At 37.0% G+C, this 22,107-nt stretch overlaps 1 protein-coding gene across 3 annotated transcripts in view; it reads right to left on the bottom strand.

The window, feature by feature from the left end:
- LOC136026421 (cytokine receptor-like) overlaps nt 1-22,107 on the bottom strand; it is a 154,128-nt gene that overhangs the window by 123,957 nt on the left and 8,064 nt on the right. For all 3 annotated transcript variants that reach the window (XM_065702996.1, XM_065702995.1, XM_065702998.1), the window contains exons 2-3: nt 10,438-10,600; nt 2,342-2,650 (exon numbers count right to left, since the gene is read on the bottom strand). In XM_065702996.1, the coding sequence (XP_065559068.1) occupies nt 2,342-2,650; nt 10,438-10,519 (391 nt within the window). In that variant the 5' untranslated portion in view covers nt 10,520-10,600. The remainder of the gene's footprint in view (nt 1-2,341; nt 2,651-10,437; nt 10,601-22,107) is intronic.

The following is a 22,107-nucleotide window of genomic DNA, read 5'->3' on the forward strand; positions in this document are numbered from 1 at the left end:
AGTGGCGACTGTCATAGTTGGCGAAAAATTAAAGGCGTGTGATTATCGATATGTATAGAAAAACCGAGCGGAGTGACCTTTCTTCATTCGACAGAATAAAAAAAAAACAGTGCTCACAAGAATATTTTACGCAACGTAATTGATAATGATGAAATTCACAATAAACTGGAGAATAAAATGGTCACAATACCAGGTCCGTCCACAGGAGGCCTGCAACCCATACATGAATATACACAAGATGCAAAGACTTTTGTTCGCGCATACGGCGATCTGGATTTTCATTTTAAACATCTACGCGCAATCCTACGTGGAATGAAATTAAAAAGCTTCTGTTGTTCGGACAATTGTCTTAGGATCTATAGGTAATAAAACATCATTACATGTAAATCCAAACAAAAACTAAAATCTTGAAGGATTACATTGTCGCCCATAAAATATTTGAGAAAATACGCTGTTGTACCACATTTACACACTTTGATCTGGGTGATTGTTAAAATTAGAAGAGACAGTTCAGATGAATTCATTTAAGAGACATACCAGGTGTCGACATTGATCTAAGCTAATCCAAAGCCTTTGCCAAAGATATTATTCAAGGTCCATGTGGCGCGATCAGAGATAATTCTTGTGCATGAAGGATGAAAAATGCACAAAACGCTATTCAAGAGACTTATGCGCCAAAACTATTGCTAGAAATAGGTGGATGTCCAAAATGTCGTCAAGAACAAACTGAAAACGGGGGAACTTAACAAACGTGGACTGAAATCTTTTCAAAAAGTCAAAATAGTAAATGCTGAAGTGTGCGACGTTTTCTTCATTTATAACGACGAATAAGCGACTTCTTCTACACAGTCTCCTTTCTCTAGAGAGAAGTTTATCATGTCAAGATGATCTCTGTATATAGAAAGATTTTATGGTGTAGCTCGTTATTGTTTACTTTGCGAGGGAAGAAGCAATGGTGCTTTTTCTAGACCGTGCCCGTTGGCCTTGAAAATCCAAATTTCGAACTGCAACGCAGAAAGTGCTGTCTCACGAATCTATGTACATGCTAAGCACTTCGAAGCAAAACTGTCAACTTTGCTTCATTTTCACCGTTTCTTTTTGCTTCAAGTCGTGATACTAGTCCCCTTCTATCGGGGATCGTATTTTTGATTTTGTTGAAATTTTTTTATTTTGATTTTGTTGAAGATTTTTGTTGAGAATATGATTGGATATCTCCAAACCACTCAAGTAATTGCCCTAAGATTGATTGTCTAATATTCGCAATGTCTTGGTATATGGACATTATTTCTGTGTTACTTTCTGAGCCTTAAACAAGAGTTACCTTGGTCTTCATATAGAAAAATGCATGCGTGATTCAAGCAACGCAGATTATGAGCCTCCCATCAACGGTTTCTTTTTCTTTTTTTGCAGTACCTATAGACTATATGCCCTTTGGTTAAACTAAAGAGATTAACTGAATTACATTAAATTATTACTTGGAGGGTATTCTTAGAAGTCCCTACTATAAAATAGATCGTGAAATGTCTATTGAGTCAAAAACGTCGACAAAAATCAACCGCTAATAAGCAAAAGGCTTCACATTCCATAGCAAGCCAGACCATAGGCATACACATGGACAAAAGAGAATCACATTCAACTGCAACGTCAATTGATCTTTAGTGGGTCGAATGAAAAAAAAAATAAAAAAAATAATTATAAAAGCTAATGGTCGGATATTAATTCTTGTAAGACACAAAACAAACAGAAACTCCTACGGATGAAGAAATAAAACCTAAAACGAACACAAATTACGAGGAACGATGAAGTTATTTAAAACAGAAACAAATTACAAAAAACAACAGTTGGATTTCCCTCCTTAGTCTCCCTTAAAAGCAATTGTCCTTTATAATTTAGTGAAACAAAATGAAAAGAATTGCCAAACAGCGTTTCTGAATGTGTTATTCGTTTACTAATTTTCTACATATTCGAATGGATGGAATTAGAAGAGAAGAAACATTGACGAAATAGAAACACAGCTCAAAATATATTTCGTCTTCCTTAATGCAACCATATAGATACAGTGAAATGAATACCTTTTACAGAGTAGTATGGCTGGATTAGAAAAATTTGGAATCATGTTTTTTTATTCTGGAATTTCGGAAAAGTTGGTTCAAGGCACACACGCTGGGGAAAAATTTCCAAATTTTACTTGACTTTAATTTTTCGTTACTTTCGAATAATTTGCTAGTTATTAGTGTATTTTTTTTACATTGCCACTTAACCAAATAAAACGTTCAGTATGTGCAGATATAGTATCCTTACTTTTGAAAGTAGAAAAAGTAAATAAACAAAAGATACTTGCGTCCAACATAAACATATCTCATGCAAACGGTTCTTTCTTTGGTAACGATACTGCTCTTTGCTCTACAATAGTATACGTATCTCGCTCCTGGATAGGGCGATGAATCATTTACTGTCAACTCAGCGGCAGAGTCGTTCAATAATGCAACGCTCCATGTCCCATCTATAAGAACGTCTGATAGTGGTTTATCACCAATTGTAAAGAAAAGGTCCTTTGCTGTAAACTCCTCAGAAGGGCCTGGATCTAATACACATGTGAGTTTGTAAGTGTCACCAACCACAACTTTCGGATCTTCCAAGGGATATACCTCTGAAATTGAAAAAAAAAATGTGATTGCGCTTTCGTTTCATATATCTTATGCATGCTTATAAATTAATTCCCTAATTTCCAATACATATACCTTGATATTGTATTTGAATTCCAACTCCTGTTGTAGTCCTAAATTGTAATACTCGCTGAAAATTTGAAACTTAAGTCGAAAAAAACTTTATCGTTTTACCCCCCCCCCCTTCCCAAGAAAAAATTAATAATATGCTCCAATTCAATTATGAAAAATCTTCTGAAACATTGGTGTCATCTATTTTAAGGGCTTAGTGTACTTTCTCACAAGATTATAACAACTGCTCTTTACACTGAATATGCCTAAGGATGACCAGCTGAAGATAGACAAATTTCAAGGTACCCATCAAAAGTTGTTAGCAAAAAAAAATATACCAAAAATCTTGAAAACGATCGAGAAAAACACAAAAAAAGGATTCAATCATGGCAATAATTACACCCAACAGTTCGGACAGCCCCGGAGTGAAAGTTCGAGCCTCGATCTACAAAGAAAAATCCAATTTTATCCCACGAGATGGTAGTATCAACCCAGTGCGCAAACGCCGAAAAGAATGGCGATAACAGTTATTATAATGGATAACAGTTATTATAATGTCTGATACCCTCTTAAAATATCAAATGAAATCCCACAAGAGCTAAGAGGCCATTTATGCCATTTCAACAATCGAAACAAACAGTTTTAGCTTGACAAGAGGACGGCTTAACAGGAGATAATTGCCAAAATGTCTATGCTCTTCCTTTTTTCACCAACTGAAACCTTTCCTTTTATTCTGTTCCCTTTTCTTACTTAACCATTACGTTTAGCCTAACTTTGGAAAAAAAAACAACAACTGATTTTTCAGTTACTAACCTCTTTAAATTTGATATGACAATAAAAAAAGTTAGGGGAGGTCGTCTATTCTAGAATTCTTGAAGGTTTCCATTTATTTTAAGTTTTCGTAGTACTTCCTCGTGGACCTTTAACGACTAAAGCGTATATCAAGCATCCTTGAGATGCTCAGATGAGGATAGACAAGAATCAAGGCACATATGAAAAGTTATTAGCATAAAAAATATTCCAAAAATACAAAAAGCGGAAAAAAATAAAACAACCTCAAAAGAGAATTTGATGACGGTGATAATTGCATTCAACAGCTCTGAAAGCCTGGAGTGCGCAAAAGTCAAAGAATATAGCAAGAAAGGTCATTCTAATGGATAATTATAGATCTCATACTTTCTAGAAACAAAAAAAAATCACACAACAGTAAAGGGCCAATTTTTGCCATATATTAATAAACGTCCCAGTTTTTATGCCATACTGCAGGACACCTGGTCCAAAAACATGGATGCAATGTATAGAAAATATGTGCCGCGGCTCCTAAAGTATTGAATTGCGTTATTGACTATGTGATGATGAAGTTCAACTTTTACTTGAACTTCAGGTATATACTTTTAAGTGATTTTGACTTCTTTGGCGATCTGGCACTCATAACAAACACACTCGAAGAACCTTGCACAGCACTGACAGTTATGAGGGAAGAAGCATTAAGAAGCAAGGTTAGGCTCGACATTAGCAGGAGCAAAACGAAAAATATGTTCACCGATTCACAATTATCTCAGCAACCCCCTCTTACAGTTGAACTATGTCAAAATAAAGTAGCAGCCGTGAAGGATTTTATGTACATTGGCCCCATTCTCTCAAACGATGGATCTGTCGAGAGCAAAGTCAACACAAGAATCGCTTAGGCAAATTCCATCCTAGGGAGACTCAATAACATTTGACGCAACCCTCTTGTCAGCCGTCCTACGAAGATGCAGATATTTAGCACGTCTGTCAGTGCAGTCCTACTATATGGCACAGAACCTTGGCCAGCAACCACTATGACTTCAAGGAAGCTGAACGTAATCGAAAGAAAAGGACTCCAAAAGACAGAGAGACTTCGCTGGTACGGCTTTATCACCAACACCAACCACTTGTCAAGTACGATACAGGTTCCATTCTCCATGCAAGTTGCGCAACGTACACTGAGATGGTACACCCATCTCCTCCAAATGTAACAGGAAACCCTTGTCGCATCGTATATGAATTCAACCCTGTAGTCGTTGGATGGAAATGACCGTGCGCTCGCCAAAGAACAAGATGGTCCGATAGTCTACATCATTTCCTAAGCAGGTCAAGAATAAGACCCGAAGATGCACTCGCGGTGACTCAACACCGGGTTTACTGGAGAAGGATCGTGTTGTCTCTCAACACTAGCACCAAGTCAGTACGAAAATTAAGTAAGTAATGCATAAAGGACGAACGGTTATTGTGAACAATTAAATTTTCAAAAAACAAGATTTTTCAACTGAAAGTAAGGAGCAATATTAAAACGAACTGATATTATTATGTATATTCATCAAGTTTAGTATTACCCATCAAAAGTTATGAGCCTGAGAAAATCTGCCTTATTTTAGAAAATAGAGGAAAACACCCCCTAAAAGACATAGAATCTTAATGTAAATCACACCATCAGATTCAGCGTATCAGAGAACCCTACTGTAGAAGTTTCAAGCTCTTATCTACAAAAATGTGGAATTTTGTGTTTTTGTCAGAAGACAGATCACGGATGTGTGTTTATTTGTTTGTTGTTTTTTTTTCCAGGGGTAATCATATCGACCCAGTGTTCCTAGAACGTTCCGAGAGCTCATTCTAACGGAACTTAAAAGTTCTAGTGTCCTTTTTTAAGTGACCCAAAAAAATGGAGGGCACCTAGGCCCCCTCCCACGCACATTCTTTCCCCAAAGTCACCGAATCAAAATTTTGAGATAGCCATTCTATTCAGCTTAGTCGAAAACCTAACAACTATGTATTTGGGGACGACTTCATTTCCCACAGTCCCCGGGGGAGGGGCTGCAAATTCAAAACTTTGACTATTGTTTAAATACAGTAATGGTTATTATGAGGTGTATAGACATTTTCAGGGGAATTATTCCCGTTCGGGTGGGGTGGGTCGGGAGAGGGGGTTACGTGGGAGGATCTTTCCATGGAAGAATTTATCATTAGGGAAGAGAACTTTCATGAAGGGGGCGCAGGATTTTCCATTATTATTAAAAAAACAAAAAAAAACAATGAGAAAATAAATAAAAAAAGTTTTTTACAACTGGAAGTAATGAACAGCATTAAAACTTAAAACGAATAGAAAATATTACGTATATAAGGGAGTTCGTCTCCTCTGCAATACCTTGCTCTTTACACTAAAGTATTTTTAGTAATTTCAACTATTTATTCTACGACCTTTGTGATTCAGGGGTCATTCTTAAAGAATTGGGACAAAATTCAAGCTGTAGTGTAAAGAGCGAATAATTGACGAGGGGGCAAACCCCCTCATATACGTACTAAAAATAAACAAATAAACAATTTCATTACGTAAGTTAATTCATAAGTTACGTATATTCATTACTAACAAAAACGTTCGTAAAAAAAAAATTAAAATTCTAGTTGTATTTTTAAGTAACCGAAAATTGGAGGGCAACTAGGCCTCCTCTCTAGGCCGCCCCTTTGCTTTATCAAATCGTTCGATCAAAACTATTAGAAAGCTATTTAGCAAAAAAAGAAACTAATGTACAAATTTTGTTTTAATTATTCATGTGTGGTGAGCCAAAATCAAAATATGGCTTAATTAAAATAAATAAAAAAAACAAGTTTTTTTAACTGAAAGTAAGGAGCGACATTAAAACTTAAAACGAACAGAAATTACTTCGTATATGATAAGGGCTGCTCCCTCCTCAACACCCCGCTCTTTACGCTAAAATTTGACTCTTTCTCTCAACTCTACTTTTTAAAATAGTAAAAAACTTTAGCGTAAAGAGCGAGGCGTTGATGACGGAGCAGCTTCTTTCATATATGAAGTAATTTTTGTTCGTTCTAAGTTTTAATGTCGCTCCTTACTTTCAGTTAAAAAAACTTGTTTTTTTATTCAATTTCTGAACGTTTTTGAATCAATGCTTGTTTTGATTTTGGCTCTCCGCAGATGAATAATTAAAACGAAATTTGCATATTTATTTTTTTGGCTAAATGGCTTTCTCATAGTTTTGATCGAATGATTTTGAGAAAAAAAGGAGCGGGGGAGGAGGCCTAGTTGTCCTCCAATTTTTTGGTTACTTAAAAAGGCAACTAGAACTTTATATCTTTTACGAACGTTTTTATTAGTAAAAGATATACATAACTTACAAATTAGCTTACGTAACGAATATCTGTATTCGCATGTTTTTATTACGTATATGAGGGGGGTTCACCCTCTCGTCAGTACCTCGCTCTTTACACTAAAGTATAAATTTTGTCCCAATTCCTTAAGAATGACCCCTGAATCACAAAGGCCGCAGAATATATAGTTGAAACTACTAAAAATATTTAAGCGTAAAGAGCGAGGTATTAGGATGAGGCGAGCCCCTCATATGCGTAATAATTTCTGTTCGTTTTAAGTTTTAATGCTGGCCCTTACTTTCAGTTGAAAATTTTTTTATTTATTTTTTCATTGTTTTTTTAAATAAGGCTAGAAAATCCTGCCCTCCCTTCACAGAAATTTTCTTCCCCCATGACAAATTCCTTCATGGTAAGTTCCCCCGCATAAACCCCTCCCCTCAACCCCCCTCCAACCAAAAGAAGGCTGAAAATGTCTATACACTTCCCAATAACCATTACTATATGTAAGCACTGGTCAAAATGTGTAACTTGTAACCCCTCCCACGGGGACTGTGGGGGAGTAAGTAGTTCCCATAGATATAGTAACCAGGTTTTTCTACTATGCCGAATAAAATGGCTATCTCAGAATTTTGATCCGATGACTTTGGGAAAATAATTAGCGTGGGAGGGGGCCTAGGTGCCCTCCAATTTTTTGGTCACTTAAACAGGGCACTAGAACTTTTAATTAGAATTTTGGAATGAGCCCTCTCGCAACATTCTAGGACCACTGGGTCGACACGATCACCCCTAGAAAAAAAAAACAAACAAAAAAAACAAACACATAAACATAAACATCCGTGATCTACCTTCTGGCAAAAAATACAAAATTCCTTATTTTCGTAGATAGGAGCTTGAAACTTCTACAATGGGGTTTTCTGATACGCTGAATCTGATGGTGTGATTTAATAAAAAAAATCGAGTTTTTTTTTTTTTTTACTGCAAGCAAGGAGCGACATTAAAACTTAAAACGAACAGAAATTGTTCCGTATATGAAAGAGGCTGTCCCCTCCTCAACGCCTCGCTCTTTACGCTAAAGTTTGACTCTTTGTCACACCTCTACTTTTCAAAACAATACAAAACTCTTTGTCACATTGTCTCTTGACTCTTTGTCACACCTCTACTTTTCAAAACAATACAGAACTTTAGCGTAAAGAGCGAGGCGTTGAGGAAGGGACAGCCCCTTTCATATACGGAACAATTTCTGTTCGTTTTAAGTTTTAATGTCGCTCCTTACTTGCAGTTAAAAAGAAACTTGATTTTTTTATTTAGTTATCCTTAGAATTGAGTCTGACTATTGATAAATTAAAAAGAGATTGGGTGCTTGAATAATAGCTTGAAACTCAAAAACATGTTTAAGGGGATTCGACACCTTCAAGAATCACTATCTTGTCTATTATAAACGCTTTTACTCGTAGAGTAGTATTGCCACAACTTGTAGAGCTTGGACAATAGATGCAAATAAACGACAGAAGACTAAACGCCGACACCTACTTTCCCAGAGATTTTAGAAAAAAAATTCACTTAGCTTCCTTCGTTTAATGCCGCAGATAAAAATATTCAGTTTTGATGGAAATTGTATAATTGATAATTGTGAGTTTTGGTTTTTCGATTAAGCAGAGCAGATTTTTTTTCAAGTCCAGGAAGGGCAGTCCCGAAAAATGTTCTGGCATTCCTATAAGGAAAACGCGAAAAATCAACTCAAATGACATCTAATTTGATCAATTTTGCATCTTTGGGAGTTCCTTGTGGTAATACCTGCTCTGACCGAAACTCTTGCCGACACAGTTTCACTGTCTTTTCAGTAAAATTTCATAGTCAAACAAAAAGTTCTCAATAGCTTTCAATGAAAACTAGCCCCCTCGGAGAATTTGCAAATGGACCCTAAGTCTTTGAGACGGTCAGCACACGTTGAGGCTCACAAAAAGTATCGAAACCTCTTAAACCTCAACAGAATTTAATTAACTAAAGTTGGTGGAGTAAAACCCGGCGATTGTTCCGTGGTGACTTAGTAAAACCTGCAGCTGCAAGGTATACAAACTCGGTTAAGGGAACCATAACATTTTTATAAAAAAAAAAAAACACATTAAAGCGGCTTAATAAGTTATTGTGTTGCAGGAGTAACATTTTGATTTCATTTGATTTCCAATTTTCTTTCTTTTCGTACTCCGCCGATGTAAGCTTTTAGCAAAAAAGTGGTAAGGGACTAGCCTCCAAAGTTTTTTACAGAAGTATTGACCTCAAGCCGGATTGCTGAATATGATATTATGTTTGAGAAGGCTGCATATAATTTTTTTTTGCCTTGGCCAAAAGGATGATTTTTGATAGTAATTGAGCCAGAGCCTAGAGTGAGGAATTAAAGTGGATTTTTATAGTGTAAGAAGGAGAGAACTATCTCAATTTTTGCAGCCAAACTTTTTTTTTCATCAAGCCATGTTCCCGTTTTCGACTGGAAGCGTCCCTTCCGGCAGGTAGGCACCAGTTTCAAATCTAAATTGGACTAAAATTGCAAAAAGCATAAAATGCACAATGGCTACCTGCACAGTGTAAGACGATTATATGCAAAAGGAACTAGTAGGGTTCTAAAAAGCTGTATGGCTCTGAACAGGACGCTTTGAAAGGTTGAAAAAGACGTACTAGACTTTTCCAGCGGAATTGTAAAAAGGTAATTTTAGCTGTCTGCTTGACTGATCAAACGATTAGCTGTACAAGAACTGTGCTGAGTTTCAGTCCGTAATGGAGAGGGGCTAAATAAGAAAAGTTGTTCAAGCACAGTCATCTTCTTAGTTAAGGTATATATATATATATATATATATATATATATATATATATATATATATATATATATATATATATATATATATATATTCCCTTCATAGCATCATTTGCAAGTGAGGGTATACATTATTGGCTTGGAGGATAAAAATTCAGCTCTCTGTCTGCTACGGAGAGGAACGTGCAAGCAAGAACAGATTGTTAGACGATAAGGTTTATTCAACAGTGAGGTATTAGAAGCCTATAAAAATTAGTTTACCTTTTTTTAGAACTCTAGCGGGATTTGGTCTCAGTGGGGAAAAACTGATGAGTCGTAAGAGCTGATGCCCTAGATATCCTATTGATAGGTAATCGATAGACAAGAAACAAAACCAAAGCAAGGGGTTATATACTTGTACCAATTTACCTACATTTGATTCGTTTCTGATACATTTAAGGGTACATTGCATACATGCATTTAAGGTTCACTCAGATTCGAGGTCCACTTTGTTTCTAGTACAAATTAGGATACCTTACATATATACACTTAAGGTAAAACTGGCAACAAAGTCGACATAATATTTTTAATTCCCTTCCTCGGATTCCTGATCGAAGTGATTCTCCTGCAACAGTTTTGTTGGTGAAGCCAATAAAGGGTTGCTGCAACACTTCACATTGCCCTGGCAACGTAAATCGAGGTAATTCATCAATGATTTTATGCTTCGGCTATGTAGAATTCAAAACAACCACAGTTTGGTAAACTAGATAAATACAAAATAGAAAAAGGTAAGTCACAACTTACGTCCAATGCTCCCAGTGAACCCGGTACATGCGTAGCTGATGGGAAACAATACTTGTAGAAGAAATAAAACATGTCCTATCATTATACTGGTCCCTCGTTGTTTGAGAACAAGCCTATAAGAATAGGACTAGTGAAATCCGGCTTATTCCAACTCCAAAACTTCCTGCAAGAAAAAAAAAACATCCTTATGAGATTACTTACTACTATTTCAACCAACAGTGCTTTATGATGCTATTTAAGTATTCTGATCATAGGCTGTATCAAAAGACTCTTCTTAGAAATGATAATGAATTTTCCCTTAATTATGCATTATAGCATTGTTTTGGCTTAGTAGAGAACAAATCCGTGACTTGATATTTACAATATGAAGAACCAGCTTTGCGCATTTCCTTTTTAATGTGTTTATGTAAGCTCAGCGAGGGTCGACCCAACTCTAAGTGGGTACCTGGAGAAATCTGGGGAAGGTAAACAGGAAGGGTGTGCGAAACCAAAGGATGGTTGGCCCCCAGCCCCCCTTTACACTTCCTGGCTGAAGGGCCAAGAAACGGAGATTAGCACCACCAATAGGGACTGTAAAGTCTAATGCCGTTTATTCTTTACCTTCTTTAAGGGACAGTCAATCTTCGTATGTAGTCAAAGATCAAAAATCGAAAAGTCCTTCACTGGAAACCGGCTGATAAGATAATTCAGAAACGGAAAATATTTGATTGAAACTGGAAAAAGATATCAGTAATTACCAAAGTTCATAGCTTCCCCATAAAAGGGGTAAAGGGACTATTGGACAATAGAAAGTTTGTACATTAGTTCAGATCAAATCAAGGGTAAAATTTGCTTTGATTATTAGTATTTTTACTATCTGTTTTAAATTAAGGGAATTACAAAGAAAATTTAAGTTTAGATTATTAACATCACATACTAGAAAAGTACCACCGTTCGGGAATTTGCAGAGGACAAAGTTGACACTTTATTTAGCATTTTGATTTGTGGATTATTTTTTGTATTTAAAAAAAAAGTTGGATTTAATAATCCGTTGAAGGATGCAAATAGACCAGTTCAATTTACAGACGAAACGCATGTTCTATCATATACTTCCTGTTGGTGGTTCAAACCATATATCCACAGGAAGAAATAAAGGTGATACTCAAGTATCACTTAAATAAAGTTTAGATAAATATACTTAAATAAAGTTTAGGAGTTAAAATAAACTTTAAATAAAGGAGAAACTTAACCATAAATTCCTGACCACCTTTAAACTTTACGGTGATCTTAGGAAGTGCAACAGCGCTGCGTAAACAAAGAACATGTTTACAAAGAAACTAAAAACATCAAAACACAGTCAAATTCAAAGGATGTGGCAAAACTTTGGGTCTTGCACTTTCCCAAATGATTTCATCATAAATTGGAAGACTGGGGGCATAAACTAATTTGGGGGGGGGGGGATTGAATATAAATAATATTATTTTGTCTCCCTTTTTACCTAAGGGGCGGTTGTGAGGACATAGTTGTTGAATTTGGAGTGGTTATAAATTTTCAATAGGTCATGATTCTGTGATTGGACCTCTGTTATGGTAAATTACAAAAATTCTATGTACCTGGGAGAGGGCCTCTGGCTCAGTAAATTTTTCTAAATTCAGGCTTTCAGCATTCATAACAAGGGGATTTGGATACGTAAAATAGTTACGAAAACAAGCATAGGGAATGGGAATAGCGGAGCGGAATGGGGATAACCCAACCATCCGCATAGCGGAATGGGAATAACCTATTAAAGAGTTGTTACCTGGTGGCTGTCATTGTGGAAACACTCTATTAAGCTTTTCCAATGCTCAATTTTTGGTTTGTGGGATAAGGAAAAGGGTAGGGTCCCCTTCTGCTTAGCGGGAGGAAGTGTGTGGTAAGATGGGAAATTATTTGCCAAAATCAGAGAAGGAGGGGTGGGGACTGACGTTGGAAAGAGACTGTGTATAATATCCAAACGAGGATGATACCTCTTGTTCAAGCTTGGAGGGCGGGAGTTGAGGAATTGAAAAAGGAGGGGAATTGATGATAAGAAAGGGTTTGCTAATTGAAGAACTTTTATGGGATATTTTCTGCATGGGTATGATGCACTAAAAAGAACAGGTAAAGAGGGAGGAGTGACTCTTACAAATTCCATCTTATAAAGACTGGTGCGATTTTCTTACTGGGGGTAAATAAAATGAAGGTTACCCCCCCCCCCCCCAGGTAAAAAACTGGGGGGTAACCAAAACAACGCCCATTGGAAAGGAAAAATGTACAAAAATCTACATGATTGAAAGTCCACTCAAGATTACTACATTTTCCCGATAAGTAAAATTTACATAAATGCAGCAATCAGTAACGACTTTATCTACAATTACAACTATGAATTAAAAATTGTATCTTAGTTCGAACTAAAAATTGCGAACTAAGATTTGTAACTTCTAAGAAACGTCATTTTTGGCAAGGTCAGGGTTATACAACTTTTTGTCATTAGCAACAATGTTTTTTGTTGCGAGTCCCTTTGATTCATAAATAATCAATACTTCACTGTCACTATGATTTTGAAATGACTGTTTTTTTTTCCTTTTGACTAACCTGACTTGCCACTAGTTTAATCGTTTTTATCCTCTTGGGAGGATTGGGCAGGGTCATTAGTTTGTAAGGATTGGTTCTCATTTGGCATAGGAATATATTATAGTTTATTGCAAGCCGGATTAACTTCGGAATATATTATAACATTGAGAGTGCAGATATATACAGACTTTAACGTTAGTTTTAGTGATTGCTTTATATTTAAAAAAAAAATATGTATAGCAACAATACAGAAATTATATAAAACAAACAGAAATTATTCCGTATATGATAGGGGTTGCCCCCCTCCTAAATACCCCACTCTTTACGCTGAAATTTTCGAGTACTTTTAAAAACTTCTGATTCTAATTAAACAGCCGTTGTGTTTCAGGAGTCACTCTTAAAGAATTCAGACAGTAGGTCAAACTTTAGCGTAAAGAGCGTGGTATTGGGGATGGAACAGCCCCTTTCATATACGGAATGATTTCGGTTCGTTTTAAGTTTTAACGTTGCTTCTTACTTTCAGTTGAAAAAAAATTGTTTTTTTTTACTTAATTTCCAATGATGCTGGTAAATCCACGTCTTTCTCCAAGGAAAATCTTCCTTCCCCCATCGAATTCCTCTAAGGAAAATGCCTCCCCCGTAGAAACTCCCCCAGGAAATTACCCCGGGACAAATCCATCCTCGTTGCGAATTCCCCCTAGAAATTTTCTTGCGGGCGATTCTGTCAAAAAAGTCTCCTTAGCATACTTTCAGTTGAAAAAAATTGCTTTATTTTTAAATTATTATTTCTGATCTGTTTTTTTTAAGTATTGACTGAAATTTCTGCTATGTGGATCATTTTTCCCGGAAATCCTCCACCCTCCAATGAAAAACTACTCCCGCAGATAATTTCCCACAGAAAATTTCTCCTGGTGATAATTCTCCATGGAAAATTTTTTTCAGACCCCCCCCCCCCTCCACAGCGAAATCCCCAAGATAATTTTAACCCCGCCGAAAATCTCCCCAGAACATTCAGTCATCAAAGAGAAAGCAAGACAAATAGACTGAATTTTGTATATGAATTCTAGGAAATTCCACCTGTGTGAAATTTCCCTTGGAAGCCCCTTCCCCCCCAAGAAAAATAAATTCTCCCTGTGGAAAATCCCCCAGCAAAAAAATGTATGGATACTTTCCAATAAAATATACAATCGGCAAATTTCATAGCTTGCAGCCTTTCCCTAGGGCTGTGGGGGGTCATGCCATCCCCAAAGACATACCTACTGAACCTGTTAACTATGCTGAACAAAATGTCTATGTCGAAATGGTGATCAGACTACTTTGGGGAAGAAGGGTGTGGGAGGGGGGGCTAGTTACCCTCCAATCTTTTTGGTCACTTAAAAAGGACACTAGAACTTCAGCTTCCATTCAAATGAGCCCTCTCCAGATCTTTTAAGACTATTGGTTTGATATGATCTCCCCTAAAAAGAACTAAACAAACAAATAAACATACATCCATGATCTTTTTCTGGCAAAAAAAAAACACAAAAATTCCACATTTTTGCTGATGGGAGTTTGAAACCTGTAACGTAAGGTTCTCTGATACATTGAATTTGATTGTGTGATTTTTATTAAGACTCCTTCACCAGATGGTTTCCCTTCTTTTTTAAAATAAGGCACATTTTCTCAGGCTCATAACTTTCAATGGGTAACATTCAGCTTAAGGTATTTTATATATATGAGGAATATTTTATATTATGAGGAATCAGCATAAAAATCGAATTCTTTTGATGTAATAGTTGTTAATATTTTTTTTTACTATAGGGCTGAGTCACTCACCTCACCTCAGTAAACTTGTAAACCATCTTGAGTATGGCATCTTTGACTAGGAACCACAATTCATGAACATCCATTTGGTCAAGAAAAGGAGTCAAAAGCACTAAGCTCTTGTCTAATCAGGCTCTAACCAGTGTACACATGCCTAACTAAATGATTTCTTTTGGGAAATAGCTTGAACTGACCCTCAATTGCATCACAGTCATATATGATTATCAAACAGTTCGTGGTAACGAACTGTAGTAAGGAGCGACCCGGCTCAACAGAAAACAAAACTCTAAAAAATGGAATTTTTATGCCAATAGTTACATCAAAAGAATTGCATTTTAATGCTGATTTTAAATATATAAGTTTCATCAAGATTGGTCTTACCCATCAAAAGTTACAAGTCTGAGAAGATTTGCCTCATTTTAGAAAATAGGGGGAAATACCCCCCTAAAAGCCATACGATCTTAACAAAAATCACACCATCAGATTCAGCGTATCAGAGAACCTTGCTGTAGAAGTTTCAAGCCCCTATCTACAACAAGAGCTAAGAGCTCATATGGCACTTTTGACGAGGCGAGAAGAGCTAAGAGCCAAGAGATCATATGGTATGAGCTCTAACAAAATTCTATGAATCAATAGATTGATTTAAAAAGGAAAATAAGAGGCTTAATGCCGGTCAGGATTTAAAATAAGAGCTCTGAGTCACGATGTCCTTCTAAATATCAAAATTCAGTAAGATCCGATCACCCAATCGTAAGTTATAAATACCTAATTTTTCCTCTCCCTTTAGCCCCCCAGATGGTCGAATCTGGGAAAACGACTTTATCAAGTCAAATTGTGCAGCTCCCTGACACGCCTATCAATTTTCATCGTCCTAGCACGTCCAGAAGCACCAAACTCGCCAAATCACTGAACCCCTCCCCCCCAACTCCCCCAAAGAGAGCGAATCCAGTACAGTTCTGTCAATCACGTATCAAGGACATTTGTTTATCCTATCCACCAAGATTCATCCCGATTCCTACACTCCAAGTGTTTTTCCAAGATTTCCCCCTCCAACTCCCCCCAATGTCCAAACGACCTGGTCGGGATTTGAAATAAGAGCTCTGAGACATGAATTCTTTCTAAAAAATCAAATTTCATTAAGATCCGATCATCGATTCGTAAGATAAAAATACCCCAATTTTCACATTTTACAAGAATTCCGGTTTCCCCCTCCAGCTCCCCCCAACGTCACAGGATCTGGTCAGAATTTAAAATAAGAACTTTAAAGCACAAGATCCTTCTAAATATCAAATTTCATTAAGATCTGGCCACCCTTTCGTAAGTTACAAATACCTCAATTTTCAAAATTACCCCCCCCCCCCTCCAATTCCACCAAAGAGAGCAGATCCTGTCCGGTTATGTCAGTCACGTATCTCAGACAGGTTTTTATTCTTCCCATCCAGTTTCATCCTGATCTCACCGCTTTAAGTATTTTCTAAAATTTCCGGTCCCCCCCAACTCCCCCCAAATTACGCTTGATCCGAATGAGATTTAAAATAAGAGATCAGAGTTACGAGGCCCTTCTAAATACGAAGTTTCATGAAGATCCGATCACTCCTTCGTAAGTTAAAAATACGTCATTTTTTCTTATTTTTCAGAATTAACCCCCCCCCCCCCATAGATCGGATCCGTTCCAATTATGTAAATCACGTATGTAAGACTTCTGCTTATTTTTCCCACCAAGTTTCATCCCGATCCCTCCAATCTAAGCGTTTTCCATGATTTTAGGTTCCCCCACCCCAAACTTCCCCCCAACGTCAACAGATCCAGTCAGGATTTAAAATAAGAGCTTTGAGACACGATATCATTCTAAATATCAAATTTCATTGAGATCCGATAACCCGTTCGTAAGTTAAAAATACCTCATTTTTTCTGATTTTTCAGAATTAATCCCTCCCCCGACAACCCCAAAGAGAGCAGATCCGTTCCGGTTATGTCAATCATGTAAGGACTCGTGATTTTTTTCCACCAAGTTTCATCCCGATCCCTCCACTCTAAGTGTTTTTCAAGTTTTAGGTTTCCCCCTCCCTACTCCCCCCCAATGTCACCAGATCTGGTCGGGTTTAAAATAAGAGCTCTGAGCCCCGATATCCTTCTAAATATCAAATTTCATTGAGATCCGATCACTTGTTCGGAAGTTAAAAATACCTCATTTTTTCTAATTTTTCAGAAATAACCCCCCCCCCCCAACTATCCCAAAGAGAGCGGATCCGTTCCGATTATGTCAATCATGTATCTGGGACTTGTGCTTATTTTTCCCATCAAGTTTCATCCCGATCCCTCCACTCTAGGTGTTTTCCAAGATTTTACGTCCCCCCCCCTCCAACTCCCCCCAATGTCATCAGATCCGGTCGGGATTTAAAATAAGAGCTCTGAGACACAATATCATTCCAAACATCAAATTTCATTATGATCCCATCACCCATTCATAAGTTAAAAATACTTCATTTTTTCTATTTTTCCGAATTAACCGCCCCCCCCCACTCCCCCCAGATAGTCAAATTGGGAAAACGATTATTTCTAATTTAAGCTGGTCTCGTCCCAGATACGCCTGCCAAATTTCATCGTCCTAGCTTACCTGGGTGCCTAAAGTAGCAAAACCGGGACCGACAGAATTGGCGATTGCTATATGTCACTTGGTTAATACCAAGTGCCATAAAAATGTGGAATTTAGCATTTTTTGCCCGAAGACAAATCACGGATGCGTGTTTATTTGTTTTTTTGTTTTGTTTCTTTTTTTTCCAGGGGTGATCGTATCGACTCAGTGGTCCTAGAATGTCGCAAAAGGGCTCATTTTAATGGAAATTAAAAGTTCTAGTACCCTTTTGAAGTGACCAAAAATATTAGAGGGCACCTAGGCCCCCTCCCACGCTCATTTTTTCCCCAAAGTCACCGGATCAAAATTTTGAGATAGCCATTTTATTCACCATAGTCGAATAACCTAATAACTATGTCTTTGTGGACGACTAACTCCCCCGCAGTCGCCGTGGGAGGGGCTGCAAGTTACAAACTTTGACCTGTGTTTACATATAGTAATGGTTACTGGGAAGTGTAAGACGTTTTCAGGGGGAGAGTTGAAGGGGGGTTACGTGGGAGGATCTTTCAATGGAGGAACGTTTTATTGGGGAAGAGACTTTCAATGGAGGGGGCGCAGGACTTTCTAGCATTATTTTAAAAAAAGCAATGCAAAAATAAATATGAAAAGTTTGTTCTACTGAAAGTGAGGAGCAGCATTAAAACTTAAAACGAACAGAAATTATTACGCATATGGGGGGTTTACCTCCTTGTAATACCTCGCTCTTTACGCTAAAGCATTTTTAGTAATTTCAACTATTTATCAACTATTTATATATCTTGGAGAGCCAAGATAAAAAAAAAATGCATTAATTAAAAAACGTCCAGAAATTAAACAAAAAAAACAAGTTTTTTTAAATGAAAGTAAGGAGCGACATTAAAACTTAAAACGAACAAAAATTACTCCGTATATGAAAGGGGCTTTTCCTCCTCAACGCCCCGCTCTTTACGCTAAAGTTTTTGTTTACTGTTTTAAAATGTAGAGTTAAGAGAAAGAGTCAAACTTTAGCGTAAAGAGCGGGGCTTTGAGGAGGAAAAGCCCCTTTCATATACGGAGTAATTTTTGTTCGTTTTAAATTTTAATGTTGCTCCTTACTTTCATTTAAAAAAACTCGTTTTTTTTGTTTAATGTTATACAAAGACAGTTATTTGTCAAAGCAAGGATCCTCTTTACCTGATATCAAACAGTTCGTGGTAACGAACTGAAGTAAGGAGCGACCAGGCTCAATAGTAAACGAAACTCTAAAAATTGGAATTTTGATGCTAAAAGAAACATCAAAAGAATCGGATTTTCATGCTGATTTTAATACATAAGTTTCATCGAATTTAGTCTTTGTCATCAAAAGTTACGACCCAAGGAAAATTGGCCTCACTTTGGAAAATAGGGGGAAACACCCCCTAAAAGTCATAGAATCTCAACGAAAATCACACCATCGCATTCAGCGTATTAGAGGACCCTATAGCAAAAATTTCAAGCTCCTATCTACAAAAATGTGGAATTTCATATTTTTTGCCAGGAGACAGATCACGGGTGCGTGTTTAGTTGTTTTTTGTTGTTTTTTTTTTTCCCCAGGTGTCATCGTATCGACCAAGTGGTCCTAGAATTTCGCAAGAGGGCTCATTCTACCGGAATCGAAAAGTTCTAGTGCCCTTTTTAAGTGACCAAAAAATTGGAGGGCACCTAGGCCCCCTCCCACGCTCATTTTTTCCCAAAGTTAACGGATCAAAATTTGAGATCGCCGTTTTGCTCCACATAGTCGAAAACCATAATAACTATGACTTTGGGGATGACTTACTCCCCAAGAGTCCCAAGGGGAGGGGCTGCAAGTTACAAACCTTGACCAGTGTTAACACACAGTAATAGTTATTGGGAAGTGCACAGACGTTTTCAGGGACAGATCACGGGTGCGTGTTTAGTTGTTTTTTGTTGTTTTTTTTTTCTTTTCCCCAGGTGTCATCGTATCGACCAAGTGGTCCTAGAATTTCGCAAGAGGGCTCATTCTACCGGAATCGAAAAGTTCTAGTGCCCTTTTTAAGTGACCAAAAAAATTGGAGGGCACCTAGGCCCCCTCCCACGCTCATTTTTTCCCAAAGTTAACGGATCAAAATTTGAGATCGCCGTTTTGCTCCACATAGTCGAAAACCATAATAACTATGTCTTTGGGGATGACTTACTCCCCAAGAGTCCCAAGGGGAGGGGCTGCAAGTTACAATTTGAGATCGCCGTTTTGCTCCACATAGTCGAAAACCATAATAACTATGTCTTTGGGGATGACTTACTGCCCAAGAGTCCCAAGGGGAGGGGCTGCAAGTTACAAACCTTGACCAGTGTTAACACACAGTAATAGTTATTGGGAAGTGCACAGACGTTTTCAGGGGGATTTTTTCGTTTGGGGGGGGGGGGGGGTTGAGGGGAGGGGCTATGTGGGAGGATCTTCCTTGGAGGAATATGTCATGGGGGAAGAGAAATTCAATGAAGGGGGCGCAGGATTTTCTAGCATTATTACAAAAAAACAAAGAAAAAACAAACATGAAAAAGTTTTTTCAACTGAAAGTAAGGAGCAGCATTAAAACTTAAAACGAGCAGAGATTATTACGCATATGAAGGGTTCTTCTCCTCCTAAATACCTCGCTCTTTATGCAAAATTTATTTTAGTAATTTCAACTATTTATTCTACGGCCTATCTGATTCAGGGGTTATTCTTAAAGAATTGTGACCAAATTTAAGCTTAGTGTAAAGAGCGAGGTATTAACGAGGGGACAAACCTCCTCAGATACATAATAAAAATATACAAACACAGAAGTTCGTCACGTAAGTTAATTCTTAAGTTACGTATATTTTTTACTAATAAAAACGTTCATTATAAGTTCAAAGTTCTAGTTGCCTTTTTAAGTACCCGAAAAATTGGAGGGCGACTAGGCCTCCTCCCCCACCCCTTTATTCTCAAAATCGTCTGATCAAAACTTAGAGATAGTTATTTAGCCAAAAAAAAGAATTAATATTTAAATTTCATTTTAATAATTTATCTGCGGAGAGCCAAAATCAAACATGCATAAATTCAAAAACGTTCAGAAATTAAATAAAAAAAAACTAGTTTTTTTTACTGAAAATAAGGAGCGACATTAAAACTTAAAACGAACAGAAATTACTAAGTGTATGAAAGGGGCTGTTCCCTTCTCAACACCCCGCTCTTTACGCTGAAGTTTTGACTGTTTAATAAAGTAGAATTGAGAGAAAGAGTCACTTTCCACCAGCACACTTTTTGTGCAGTCTACTGTTTGAGATATGGTCACTCAGCCAGGTAAAAAAAACATTCTGAGCCTTGGATATTCTACTTTAACATCTTCACTGCTCCAATCGTTTTTACTAATAATGCTGCCAAGGTAAGCTGTCCACCAAGTAAAGCTGTCCACCTAATCAATATTTTTGTTACCTAATGTCACCTTTTCATCTTCACTTATTCCTAGCCTTAGCAATTTAAGACTTCTTAACATTAATTTTCAGTTGTAAGAAATTAACTAGAAAATGAGAGAAAAAAATTCCAACAACTTTGCAGTGATATAGATAGATCTAACAAGATTGAAAAATAAGAAGGCCTCAAGTGCAGATGGGTATGGTGAAATTGTTTTCAAAATACAGTAGTTACTATGTTAGAGATAAGACATTAAAGACCATGAATGTGATCTTTGATAAAGAGGAGATAGTTAGTGATTATTGGAAAACAAGAACTAAACCCCTTTATAAGATAGATGATAAGAGTGAGTATAGTAACTACAGTGGCATTAGCTTGACTTCTGTAGGAATCAAATTTGTCAGCATGATGATTAGAATACAAAATTATGTAACCATAAGAAAAGAACAGTATTGTTATATGAAAAGAAGAGGATGCATTGGCCACACATTCTCTTTTAGATTAATACTTGAAAAACGTTTGAATTATCAGACCCGTTAATCCTTAGAACAATAGATTATGAACAGGCACTTGATACAGCTGACAGAAAAGCTTTAGTGATGGTCACATCCTTGTAAAGTGTACCAGCTAAATACTTTAAAGTGATTAGTGGTAAGTACAAGTACAGTTTTTATATGGTTAAGGTAGGTAAGTAATTGTTTTGGCGTGGGATCATAAGCTAAGCAGGGTTGTTCCCAGTCTCTGTTTATTTTATCTAAGGAACCCTGCAAAGACTATAGAAGGTAATAGTATCAAATAGGAGAGTAAAACTCTCACTGACACAGATTATGCAGATGACTTGGAAATCCTAGATAATAATGTCAGCAAGATCAACATATTTTTGGAGGTTTTGAAAGTTCAGAGCACAAGAACAGTTGGAGAATCAAAGTTGCTTGAGCTAGGAATAAATGAGGGTAAAGAGGTGATGCTAAGCGGCAAGAAGATTACCTTAAATCACATTTGCCAGCAATAAGGGGAACTCCTCTGGGTGCCAGACAATGATGAAGGTGACTCAGCTCATTAGGTGCATCTCAAATTGCATGCCATGACTTGCTACACCAATTTATATTGACTGATGGTTTGAAAGATTCAATACTGTTTTCTTGGATGAGATAACATCATAGGTCAATCAATGCCCCAATGAATGCAATCGATCCTTTTTGTTTTGGTTTATTTGCAGCTATATGTTTCTTTGTTTGTATATTGTGTTTCATTTCATTATGTTTCTCTT

The sequence above is a fragment of the Artemia franciscana genome, chromosome 4 (genome assembly GCF_032884065.1).
Source record: "Artemia franciscana chromosome 4, ASM3288406v1, whole genome shotgun sequence".
In the NCBI taxonomy this organism is placed as follows: domain Eukaryota; kingdom Metazoa; phylum Arthropoda; class Branchiopoda; order Anostraca; family Artemiidae; genus Artemia; species Artemia franciscana.